The sequence below is a fragment of the Megascapheus bottae genome, chromosome 15 (assembly GCF_031878675.1).
Source record: "Megascapheus bottae isolate mThoBot1 chromosome 15, mThoBot2.hap1, whole genome shotgun sequence".
Taxonomy (NCBI): domain Eukaryota; kingdom Metazoa; phylum Chordata; class Mammalia; order Rodentia; family Geomyidae; genus Megascapheus; species Megascapheus bottae.
In genome coordinates this window covers 50,189,868-50,202,972 of record NC_143523.1, presented here as the reverse complement: position 1 = coordinate 50,202,972, position 13,105 = coordinate 50,189,868, and the positions used below count along the sequence as shown (strand labels likewise).

Here is a 13,105-nt window from a genome sequence, read left to right as displayed (position 1 = left end):
ATCCATTGTTCCCTGCACTTTGACAGCCCCTAGTGTTTGGGATGGCATTTTCTCAGGATGGGAGGGGGTGTGGGTGGGCCCATGGAGGAAGGGGCTGAAGCAGGAACCCTGAGCAAGGGAGGGAACTGGGCAAGCGGGCTGGGATGGATGTCTGGGCTCAGACAAGGAGGCCCTTGAGGCCGGAGGAAGCTCAGGGTGGCTCTGCGCCCCCTCTCCCCCCTCCAGCATCCTGCAGGCTGCACCCAGCCCACCTGTCCCTCTGCCTGGCTGCTGCTTCCTCTGGGGCGTCTGGTGGCCTGCAGCTGCCTAGAGCCAGCTTTCCATCTGCCGCCTGGGGCATGCGCTGTGAGGCCCTGTGGGGTGGTGGGGGGCTTCAGAGGGTCCCCTAGACACAGAGAGGAAGGAATGGTGCTCAACCGACTTGACCTCACCTCTGCCTCACTCTGCTGCTTAATAATTAGGTGATGGTGAAGTGCCCAGGTTCCCTCATCTGCACTGGGGTTACAGATTTGTCACCCAGGAGCCAGAGTGGCCTCCGCCGGCAGGTGGAAGCCTGGCATATTGCTACAGCCATGCGGCTCACTGGAGCTTGAGCTCGGATGTGTATGCGTGGCTGGGCAGGGGTGGGCGGTGGTCCCTCAGTGGGCAGGGCCACCAGTGGGAAAAAGGTCACAGTATGTTCCACCAAGGTAGGCCTTCCTCCTCTTCCTTGTGTTTGCCCATGTTCTGGAATTTTCCACCCAGCCTGGTACAGCACAGGAATACACACAGATGTTCCTTGAATGAGTGGATGTTGACCAGTCAGCCAAAGGTCAGAGGTCAGAGCCGGTTTGTTCTCTCATTTTGGCTCACAGCTGTTCCCGGCCCAGGCCAAGCACTGAAGGGACAAGGTCGGCTGCTGGGGTTCAAGTGTGGGAACCCAACAGGGAGGACCTGGGCAAATGCCTAGGCCTTCCCTGGGGCCTCCATTTGCTGTCCTGCCACTCAGAAAGGGTGTGCACTAGTCAGTTAGTAAGTGTCCTGTGCACAGTAGGTGCTCATTGAAGGAGAGAATCCCAGCCCTTCCAGAATTCTCATTTGACAGATGAATAACTGGGCCCTAGATGGGCCTGGAAGAGCCAACTGGGCATCTGCTGTCCAGCCCCTATGCCACTAGCTGCCTCCCCCAGCAGGGAGAGCCAGAAGAGGGCCTCACAGGAAGAAGTCCAGGCCTCCTCCATGGAGTGCTCCCCGGAGGACCTGCAGGCAATGTCCTGGGTCCTCCCTGTCTCTCCTGAGTGCTCCCTCAGCCTCTGCTGCTGTGTTGGGGAGGAAACCCACAGCAGACCAAGGCCTAGGGCTCTTCCTCTTGAGGACAGGGCCACCTCATGGCCAGGGGGGATAGAGGCTGTCCAGGTGCCCATCTGGTCTTCATTTCCTCCTCCTCTTCCTCCTGCCCCTCTTGGCCTCTCCACCGGAAGATCGGGGCCAGCCCAGGGCTGCACTGAATGGGATTGCTAGGCACACCAGATCAATGGACTTCCAGGGGACAACTGACACAGCCCAGAGGCCCTCTTAGTTCTATAAATGGGAAAACCAAGGCACTGGGCGGGAGGAACATTGGCCCCTAGCATGCCAAGATTCACCCCAAAATTGCAGATTGTCACTACCCTGAGATGGCAGGTTCTTTTCTTTGGGCCATCTTGGTATCCACTTGCCTGGAAGTTGAGAACAGTCCTCTGCTTAAAGTGGGTCAGGCCCTCGCTGGACATCTCATGGAAGGGTAATGGACACACCTCTAAGTAAGAAATGGGCGTGTCTTCCTGAACAGGTCCAGTGGTGAAGCCAGGTCTGGGGGGGGGGGGGAGGTGTTATCCCACTGCTGGAAATCTGTCCAGCCAACATGAAGTTGAGCCAAGCCAGGATGAGTCAGGCCTCAGTCTCCTACGATGTCCTGCCTTCCTTCTCTGAGCCACAATTGTCATTTCTACAGGAAAAGGGACTCAGTCTAAAAGCGGGGAGCCAGGCTTCACCCCAAGGAGGATTTGCTTGGGAAAAGGACTCCAGGCAGGTAGGGTGGGGAGATCATCTCGTCTGTGTCACAGGACGGACACTTCTGGCTGGCATCCCTCAAAATGGCAGACCAGGTGGAGGGGTCAGGATGTCATCGTGGCTGGGCAGCATGGCTCTGGGGACAAGAATAGAGTCCAACAGAGCCAGCAGACAGTGCCCACCCATGCCACCCCCCCCCCACACACACATACACCATGGGCACTGTCAGAGACAAGTGCAGACTGAGCAGCCTTCCCCAACTAGGTTCCCAGCACCTTGGAAATCCCATAGCGCCCTCTGGTGGACAGGATGAATCTCGCAGGCCAGGAAGTGGCCTGGTTAAGCCAACATTATCTTCTGCCAAAGTCTGACCCACACATGATGAAAGACCTTTCATTAATTAGGACAGAACATAAGCAGAAATAAAATCATCCCTAGTCCCATGTCCTAAAGGCAACTTCTGAAACTTTCTGGCTCGTTTCCTGGCAGTTTTTATTCTTGTGCTTTTTTTTTTTTTCTTTTCTTTTCTTCTCTCAGCTGGAGACAGAGGCAGTATTTCATTGCTCACCCTACCTTCTCCCCAAGCCCTTTCTCAGCTCCTAACAAAAACTGTCCTTACTCTCCTAATGGCTTTGTTGTCACTGGTCCAACGTTGGTGTGGAAGGTGGCTGGCTCCAGATTTCCCTGGTCCTCTGGAAACCTGGGCGACTACCTTGAACACGGCTGGTGGCAGTAATCCTAGCAACTCAGGATGTTGAGATCTGAGGATCAAGACCAGCCTGGGCAGGAAAATTCTGTGAGACTATCTCCAATGAACCACCCAAAAGCCGAAAGTGGAGCTTGTGGCTCAAGTGGTAGAACAGCAGCCTTGAGCAAACCAGTGCCCAGGCCCTGAATTCAAGCTTTAGTCCTGGCATGAAAGAAAGGAAGAGAAAGAAAGAAAGAAAGGAGGGAGGGAAGGAAGGAAGGAAGAGGGAAAGGAAAGGAAGACAATAGGAAAATATTGCCGTCCAGTCTAGCTCTCAGCGGTGTCTAACTTTGTCCTCTGTTCGTATCTGCTCTAACTGCCTTCACCAGCTCCAGGCTGTGGGGCTACACAATTGGAAGCCCTCAGAGTCACCAGGCCCAACTACCTGATAGGGGAAAATGTCTCATTGACAGGCTCTAATGCTTGTCCCCAGTCCTGGGCACTCTTTTGCTTATGTGGAGCTCACCACCTCCCAGCTGGTCTCGTGAACCAGTGGGAAGTGCACACAGATCATTCTGAAGAAACAGCCAGAGTGTTATAGCACTCTGCGTATTCCCAAGCTGCTAGCCAGCATGCCTGTGTGTCTCTTCAACTTCTACTCTTTTTTCCTTCCCTTCTCTCCTCTTCCTTATTTTTCTCCTTCCTTCCTTTCTTTCTTCTTTTGTTCTCTTTTCCTCTCTTCCCCTCTCCCTCTACCTTCTTTTATGCTGGTACTGGAGCTTGAACTCAGGGCTTGGTCACCATCACTTAGCTGTTTTTCTACTTCTGACTTTTTTGGGGGAAGGGGTAGTTAATTGAAGATAAGAATTTCACACATTTTTCTGCCTAGTCTGGCCTCCAGTCTTGATCCCCGGCTCTTAGGCTTCTGAGTAGTTAGGATGGCAAGCAGGAGTTAGCTTTGCCTTCTTTGTTTCCCCTCGCCCCCGCCCCCTCCTGTCCCAGCTCAGGCTCTGCTTCCCTGCCACAGTCCTTCTAGCCCCTGTCTGGTGGTCAGGGGATCTGGAGGAGGTCAGCTTTGTCCCTGACTCACAACATGCCATTGAGCAAGTCCCCTGGCCTCTGTGATCCCCAGAGGACATGTCTGTGTTACCAGAAGTGGCTTGAGCCCCAGTGAGAGGTGGCCAGGCAATGCCACTGCTCCTTAGAGATGTGATGGTCGAGTGTGTGTGTGTGTGTGTGTGTGTGTGTGTGTGTGTGTGTGTGTGTGTGTGTGTGTGATATAGCAGGAGTCTGGGTCAAGAGAGAGCCTCCTGGGCCTGGCGGCCTGCCCATCCAGAGTGGGTGGTGGCCCGTGTAGAGCCGTGTGTCAGCAGTGACCGCCTGTTTCATGCTGATGTTTACGAGAAGAGGCTGCCCCTGCCCCTCTCTGAGAGAAAGCAAGGGAACCAGAAAGGCTTTTGTTCTGTACACACACAAAAAAATGCCTTCTCTCTTGGCTCTGCCCTCTCTGGTCAGCATAAACAATGCCTGCACAGAACCTTCCAGGAAGTGGCTGCTCTCCGCTGGGCGCTGCCTGTTGGCTGTCTTCCCCTCCATCACTGTCTCTTCCTCTGGCTCTGTTGGCCACCCCTCCCCAGAGCAGGAAGCTGCTCTGTCAGCGCCCGGCCCTGGTGTGGGGCCTGGGCGGCTTGGGAATTTTCTCCTAAGATTTCTGCCTGGGGATCTGCATTCCCCAGCACAGATCTGGTGGTGGCAGACAGATGAGGCTGCCAGTGTGGCCTTGCTGCCAGCCACTTCTCAAACAGTCTCACCTCCTTCCCCAGTCTCAGTGTCACCAGCTGTCACTGGCTTGAGCACACTCCCTGCCCCCACAGGATTCCAAAAGAAATGCAAATGTCAGACCTCTTCCTTCTTTTCCTCCGTCCTTCTTGGTACTTCCCTGGAATGTTCTAGAAGGTGGAGGGAACTAACTCCATTCCTTCTTCCACTTACTATCACCCTCTCCAAATGAGAGGAAGGCCTTCCTCCCATTTCTGGAACCTACTTCTTCTTCAGACTGATACCCCTAGGTCTCAGCCTGGACTCTACAGCACCTCTGCTCCTATCCTGTGTGGCCAAAGGGAGGCTCCCACTGAGCTGAGACCTCCATTTCTGTGTGTGTATCGTAGCCTCCCAGACCCGGGCCATTGCCAGGTTCCTGGGAGGACACTGAAGCACAAAGATGAGTGATTTGGTGAGAGGCCACACACAGTCATAGGCAGAGCCTACATGTGACATGGTCATTGGACCCAGGACCTGGGCTGTGTCCTTCCTAGTACCTGGCCCACCAGCTGTGAGCAAGTGTGCATAAGCTATATCCACCTGCAGGAAGCTAGGTGCTTTAGCCCTGGCCACCTGATGGAAAGTTCCAGAAAGACTCTTAAACTCCACCCAGTGACCATGTTTCCAAGGCCCCCTACTTTTCTCTTTCACTTACCTGTTTCTCCATCTGGTCCATATTCTGCACCCCATTATCTATGTGGGGTTCCTCTCATTTCTAAAGTTGACACCGTCTGGAATTTCAGTTCACAGACACTGTCTGGAATTTCTGGTCCCAACCTGGTGTCCATGCCAGGCTTTGCTTGGCTGAGTGTCTTGGGGGACTTGATCCTTTCCTCTGATACTTTGACCACTGCCCTTTACCCCCTGGCTGTGAGGCCCGCCCAGCCTTGGGCCCTCTTAACTCACTGAGCCACAACATCTATGGAACCAAGTCTCAGAGTGAGCCAGGCTAGAGAGGTCCCCAATTCCCTTTTCAATAAAGGAGTCTCAGAGAGAGGGGACTGGGGGAGGGGGAGGAGGAGAGAGACAGAGATTGAAAGAGAGACAACAGAGACAGAGAATGACAGATTCAGTACTGGGGCTTGATGTCAGGACCGGGACACTCTCCCTTAACGTTTTCAGTCAAGGCGGGCAGTCTACCATTTGCGCCTTAGCTCCATGTCCAGCTTTTTGCTGATTTACTTAGAGATGAGAGTCTCAGGGATTTTTCTGCTCAGGCTAGCTTCAAATGCCAAGCTCTCTGAATCTCAGCCTTCTAAATAGCTGCTGTCCATATAGGTGTGAGCCTCCAGTTCTTGCTTTTCTTTCCCATCCTCACTAAACACTTAATATACACCCTGACATGAATTTATTTTGCCTTCACAATTCCACAGACAGAAGATCTGCTTCTAACCATCCATCTAAGCAAGCTTCCTTATTGGAGGGAGGTTTCACCTTAAGAAAGTGCTTTATAGCCTCCCCTTGGTGTATCCCGATTGCCTGTACAGACTACTCCAGCATAGGTTACCGTGTAAAATGGAATCAGGTAGTGAACATCACAGCAGACCTAACACTAACGGAAATAGCTATGAGCGACTAACAGATGGGTGGCATACACGACTCAGATCCACCGAACAGTGAATCCCACTGTGGAGGAGAAGGGTGAGTTCACCTTGCTACTCAAAGCAGCAAGTCATTGAAAACTTCCGAGTTGCCTAACTCTGGAACTTCCATGGAATAACTTTCAGACCACAATTGACCACAGATAACTAAAATCAAGGAAAACAAACTTGTTAGAGGTGGAACTTCTCCGGAGGGAGGCCAGCCAGGAAAACTGTGGGTGAGGGCATGGAATGTGAGGTTGGTGAACGTGGAGTGCGAGGTGGTGGGGAGCAGTGCCCATTTGTTTTGAGGTTTTCCTTAGAAATGACTAGTGTAGGCTAAGTGCTGGTGGCTCGTGCCTGTAATTCCTAGTCACACAGGAGGCTGAGATCTGTAGATTGCAGTTGAAGCCAACCTGAAATCGGAAGCAGCAAAGTCTTTGAGGCTCTTAGCTCCAATTAAACACCAAAAGGCTAGAACTGTAGCCGTGGTTCAAGTGCTAGAGTGTTAGCCTTGAGCAAAAAAGCTCAGAGATAGTGTGCCCAGGCTCTGAGGACCAGAGCGTACACATGCATGCATACACACACACACACACACACACACACACACACACACACACAATTGATCATTGATAGCGCATATTGACTCAGAAATTCCACCTCTGCGAATTTACCCTACATGTACAAAATGACACACATACAGAACTATTTGTGGAAGCCTGGTTTGTGATAACAGATTTTCTGAAATACCAGCAGGTGAATGTGCCTGAACTTGGATTCCATGGTTTTGTAATTATTAATCAGACGGTAATGGAACGGCTCTGTGTGGCAACGCTGTGGGATAGAGAGCTATGTTATTAAGTACCCACCGGAAGCTGGGGAACCAGATGTGGATCTGTTTCTATTTGATGCTGGAGACGAATGCCAGTGCATAAGCATATCCAACATGTCTGCACACAGCCACATCTGGGGTGTAGACAGAAAACTGAGATTTCCAGTTCCTGTGTGGTTAATCTCAGCCCTTGTGGGGAGGAGGCAGGAAGGACATAATAAAGGCCAGTCTAGAGAAAGTGCTTGGGATAAGGGGGCTGTGGAAATGGGGTGGCTTGCTGCACACCTGTCTGTGTGCCTGTTGGGCGGGTCAACAGCACCTGCATGTGTGTCTCAGTGACCACCAGCTGCCCCTGTGTGACATCCCAGTTAAGGAAATACCTCGCCATCCCTCACTGAGGACTTTCCTCCTTTGGTTTAGAGGATACACCCCCTGCCTCCTCTGTTCTGTGTGTCTGGAGATGGGGGAGATCTTACAGTCTTGGGATCCCCATATGTGGGCCAGAGTAACCTGGTTCTCTCCAGGTGACTGCAAAAAAAAAAAAGGGACACGGGATGCACACCGAGGGACCCCCGGGGGACATCAGCCTGGCGTGCTCATCCTCAGCTCCCTGTGTTTGCTTTCTGTCTTCCAGGCACGGCCCAAAGGCGAGGGTCTGACCCCGTACCAGGGCAAAAAGCGCTGCTTTGGCGAGTACAAGTGTCCCAAGTGCAAGAGAAAATGGATGAGCGGGAACTCGTGGGCCAACATGGGGCAGGAGTGCATCAAGTGCCACATCAACGTGTACCCGCACAAGCAGGTGGGCGGGGCCGCTGGGCAGTGGGCGGGGCCTCGGGGCCGAGACACGGCAGGGGAGGGCTTGGTGGGCGGGGCCGCCGTGTGTGGGCGGGGCCTCGTGTGTGATGGGCGGGGCCGTGGGCAGGGCCCTGGTCTCACTGAAACGGGGTAGTGGAGTGGAAGAGCCCCTCTCCCCAGGACTGGAAAGAGGATAAAGGAACCAGTACATCAGGATATCAAGAGGAGAGACCCCCCACCCCCGCCCCGGGCTCATTGTAAAACTAATCCATGGGGATTGCTCCCTGCGGGGCACTGGGGTAACAGGATGCTCCAGAATGCTCATATTCAAGTTCCTGATTCATCCAGTGAGCTGAGATTTTGAACAAGGCCGCTGCTGGGCACCGGGCACATGGGAGCCGGTGAGATGGCTCATGCTAGAGGGAACCTCTAAGGCAGGCAGCTTAGGTGAAAGCCACTCAGAGGAGGCTTGTACTAGGGGACAAGAAGGAGGGGGATAGCCCGGAATGGTGGCTCACGCCTCTAATCCTAGCTACTCAGGGAGCTGAGATCTGAGGATCGAGGTTCAAAGCCATCCCGGACACTAACGTCCATGAGACTCTTATCTCCAATTAACCACAAGTGGCACTGTGGCTCCAGAGGTAGGGCGGTAGCCTTGAGCTAAAGAGCTCAGGGACAGCACCCAGGCCCAGAGTTCAAAAAAAACAAAAAACAAAAAATAGGAGAGGGAAGCTACAACTGTCACAAATGCCGGAATCCATCCTAGGAGAGAGCTCAGCAGGTGCAAATGTCCTGGCACTCTAAAGGACTCAGGTTGCTCCTAGCCCAAAGACTAGCCATGGAGCTGGTGAGTAGATGGAGAGAAATGGGGTGAGGGGCTAAATCCGCCAGACAACACAGCCTGAGGACACCCAAAAGAGCTTAAGAGCTTTAAGTCATCACCCTGGTGGTATACACAGGTTAGTCTGGGAAAGGTCCCCAGTAGGAGGGCTTAGTTCTAAGTTGAGCTTACACCTATGTTTGCAAACACTGTAGTGAACTAGAGCCTGGCCCAAGGCCTGTCCTGTACCTGCTTGTGTAGCAGCTGGGCCTTCTGGGATTCGGGTATATCTCAGAGCACTATGTCCATCCCTGCTACACACACCTGCTAAGATAAGGCCTACCTGCCATCCTTTCAGGTAGCCCCTAAGGTCAGCCGGATGTGTTTCCCTCTTTCCTGAGGGGGAAACTGAGGCAAGGGGGTGGCCTCTCCAACTCAGTGGAGAAGCAGAGGTTCATGAAGGGACTGGGTTTGGAACTAGAAGACAGCAAGAGAACCGAAGGAGGAAGATAGGTGATGGGTAGCTCCGTGTGTGGTGTGTGTGTGTGTGTGTGTGTGTGTGTGTGTGTGTGTGTGTGCATGATAATGCTTGGGTTTGGGCTGTAGATCTGAGGGACTCCGTCTTTGACACCCACATTTCCTATGAGCAGAGGCTAGACCAGCTCAGCACCCAAAGGCCTCAAGTCCTTGTTTCTTCAGTACCACCTTGTTACCCCAGCCCGAGGCAGGTCCTCACTGGATCTCTTCCATACACCAGGCACCCTCTTGCGGCCATGGGCTTCCTTGCCTCATGGCCCCCACCTGGTTCCTCCCCATCCTCAGGGCTGGAGCACCCAACAGCCCAAGGGGCAGGACATGTCAAGGCCTCCTCCCTCTCCTAGTCCTTCAGCCAGTGTTTGAAGAGCACCTACTGTGTACATCAAAGAGACTGAGGCCCAGAGAAGAGAAGGGACTCTAGCTGGGTCACTGAAGCAGCCAGCATCAAGGGTCAACTATTTCACTCAGGCAGAGTGATTTGCTTCTCTCCACAGCTGGGGAGGGGACTGAGGTGGTGCCTTCTCCCATGCCTGGCAGCCAGGATCCTTTGAAGAGCTAGAGGAGATGCTGGAGCCCTTCCCAGGTCCCCCACATAGAGAGGGGTTGACTGGCTACTCCTGTCCGTGCCTCCCCAGCCCCCTGCAGTTCTGATCTGGGCCTCCTAGACCTCTATTTTTCCCAGCAACTGCCTCTGCCACATCTGTTTCCTGTCAAGCTCCAGCTGTGCCATCCAGACCTCCCTCTCCCCCCTCCTTTCTGAAGGGTGGAGGCGAGATCCTGCTGCTGGGTGTTTTCCCAAGCTGAGGAACCCCAGCTTGTTCCTGTGGTCCAGGCTGGCCCACAGGCCCACAGAGGACGGGGCACCAGGGGTCACTACCCCAGATCAGAAGAGCATGGGGCTCATAAGAGCAGTTTCAAAGGGACTCAGCTGGCTCTCTGTCCCCAGCCAGGCCCAACCCTACAATCATAACACTCATAATACCTAGTATTAATACTGACCAGCATGCCAGGCACCCTCCTGATCTTCATGCAAATTGTTGGGTTTTTGCCTGTGTTGGGGCTTGAACTCAGGGACAGAGCCTCTCCATTCGTTTTTGTTGTTGTTTTGGTTTTGGTTTTTACTCTAGGATAACACTCTACTACTTGAGCTTATACCTCCACTTCTGGCTTTTTGGTGGTTAATTAGAAATAAGAATCCCATGGATTTTAACCACATCAAATCTCAGCCTTCTGAGTAGCTAGGATTACAGGTGTGAGCTACCAGTGGCCGGTTTGTGTGCTACTTTTGAGCAGTTCATGGTCTGGTCTGGGCAGCATTGGCCTCAGTGCCCTCCCCCAATCATCCTGGGCCATGTCTGGCATCTCAGGGTTTTCTCCCCATGTCAGCCTGTGAGTTCCTGCCCCCTCTCCTCAGCTGTGACTCTCCTCAGTGTCCTCTCGGGTCTGTTTAGGGGGTTCTTCCTGCAGGTGGTAGCTCAGGGCTGGGACAGCAGCTAGAGGGAAACAGTGCTGTGGCTGGCCAGGAAACTGCTTGCAATATTTTCATTTCCCAGGAGACATGCTCCCTGGATTTGGGGAGTAGGGATTTGAGGTCCCCAGAAATAGGCTCTGCAGTCCAACATCCTTCTGGGTCCTTCTTGATCCTTGAAGAGGAGGCACTGGTGAGGGTCGCCTCCCACATCGGGGAGTATGAAGACTCAGAGTTCTGGCAAGTTGTTTCCCTTTGCTGGGCCTCAGTTTCCCCACTAGAAAACTATGAGGTTCCATTCATATAGTAATTCAATAAATAAGGAAGGATAGGTCAAGAAATGGCTCGATCCCAAGCTCCAGGCCAATTGAGTAAGAGCTAAGTCTCACGCATGTCAAGGTTTCAGTGTGGCGTCTACATCCAGGCTTATGTTTCCTTGAATCCTGAGACTGCCCTGAACTGGGACACAGGGGACAAGAGACCAGGGAAGAAGACTGCACACTGAAAATCAGGAGTTGTGGGGTGGGTCTCCCTTCCCTTGCGACTCGATTTCCTCATCTGGCAAATATTTTTGTAACTGGATCCTCTCTCTTTCCTGGGCTATTTATTCTCTGTCCTGGGCTATTCAGAGAGGCTGCAGTAGGATAAAGGATCAAACTCGTGTGTGTGTGTGTGTGTGTGTGTGTGTGTGTGTGTGTGTACGTGTGTACATGTCTCTGTTTCGTTGGATATGCATTTCTGTCTCTTAATCTGGCCCCCTTTTGGTGTATCTTGCCTTATATACCCTCCCCTTTCCCTCCCTCCCTTCCTCCCTCTCTCCCTCCCTCCTTACCCATCTCCCTCCCTCCCTCTCTCCTTCCCTCCTTTCTTTCCTTCCTTGTCAGCTGTGGGGCTTGAACTCAGGGTCTGGGTGTTTCCCCTGAGCTTATACGTTCAAGGCTGGTGCTCTGTCACTCTGAGGCACAGATCCACTTCCGGTTTTCTGGTGGTTATTTGGAGATAGATTTTCCTGCCTGGGATGGCTTTGAACTGAGATCCTCAGATCTCAGCCTCTGAGCAGCTAGGATTAAAGGTGTGAGCCCTCAGTGGCTCAGCAATATATCTCCCTCTGTCTCTGTATGTAACTCTGTCTCTGTGTGTGTCTGTGTGCCCATGTATCTGGCTCTCCTGTGCCCTCTGTCTTTCTGGGTGGTTCACTCTTCTTCTGTTTCTCCCTGTGTGTCTGTCCATCCCTTGACCCCCACCCTCCATCTCTGCAGAGACCCCTGGAGAAGCCTGATGGCCTGGACGTGTCTGACCAGAGCAAGGAGCATCCGCAGCATCTGTGTGAGAAGTGCAAGGTCCTGGGGTACTACTGCCGCCGTGTGCAGTGACCACCACCAGCGCCCGCCCCCTGCCAGCTGCCTGGCTGCTCTGCGGGACTTGAGGCCACTGCAGGATGAGGCAGATGGCCACCTTCGCAGGCTGTGGGCCCAGGCAGGAGGCCCAGGAGGCCTTGTCTTAGGTGTGCTGAGAAGCAGTTTGACGGCAGAGCTGTGGGAGGCAGAGGTTTGGTGTCCTGTGCAGTGGTCCCCAGGCTCTGTGCAGAAGTAAAGGCTGGGTCAGAGCCTGGACACTCCCCCCCCCCCCACCCAACCAGGCTCTTCTCCGAGAGTCCCTTCTAACCTTATCTGACCACCAGCCCACTAAATGAACTGTGAAGCCCGAGACCTGTAATGAGGGGTGGGGGAGCATCTCCCTAAGACCAGCTAGTCCAGCTCCGACCAGAACCCTTTCCAGCGTGCCTATGTGACAAACCCCTCTCTGAACTCCCTAGTTAGCAGACATCTGCTATAGGCTTGGCTGGGGAGAGGCCTCTGTCCCCACCCACAAGCCGCCCTGCATCACCCACACTTAGCCATGCCCGCACGCGGCCCAAGCCCCCCCACCCCCCACTGCGTTGCCCCTCTCAGAGCCTTGGGTTCCTCAAGAGCCTGGAGGGCCAAGTATTGGGCAGTATTCTGTGTGCATCAATGTAATCCCTCTTCCCATCACTCCCCCAGTCCAGAGACAGTCTCTCCAGTTATTTCTCTCCTCCACCATTGCCCCCCCCACTGGGGGAGGGGCCTGGGACCCTACCAAGGCTACCACGTCCCCATATAAAAGCTGCCCTGGCAGGAAGGATTCTGGGGCAATGACCCCTCATCTCCAGCCGCGTTTCCCTGACAGCCCCTATCAGTATTGATGTCCAGATCCCTCTCTCTGAGACAGAGAGCTTTATTTGGGGGAGAATTCCAGGGGGTTTTTGGGGGTGGGGGATGTCTGTCAGACATCTTCCCCATTCAGCATGTCAGGAGGAGGGAAGCTGAGTCTACCACTGTGACTCCTTTGTCTGTGCCCCACTCCCTGCAAACATGAAAAAGGACCCTTCTCTTTACCTAGGTCTCCCCAAGCCTTCCCTGCTGGGGCAGGGGGCCACGGGTCTGAAACAAGCCACAGAACCTCTCATTAGAAAACCGGGGACAGGGTTTCCTTCTAGCCCCTAAGGGAGCCA

The 13,105-nt window shown here is 53.5% G+C and overlaps 1 protein-coding gene across 1 annotated transcript in view; it reads left to right on the top strand.

The window, feature by feature from the left end:
* Zcchc24 (zinc finger CCHC-type containing 24) overlaps nt 1-12,843 on the top strand; it is a 49,106-nt gene extending 36,263 nt beyond the window's left edge. The window contains exons 3-4 of the mRNA XM_090346982.1: nt 7,587-7,751; nt 11,832-12,843. Of these exons, the coding sequence (XP_090203108.1) occupies nt 7,587-7,751; nt 11,832-11,945 (279 nt within the window). The 3' untranslated portion in view covers nt 11,946-12,843. The remainder of the gene's footprint in view (nt 1-7,586; nt 7,752-11,831) is intronic.
* The last annotated feature ends 262 nt before the right edge of the window (nt 12,844-13,105 follow it).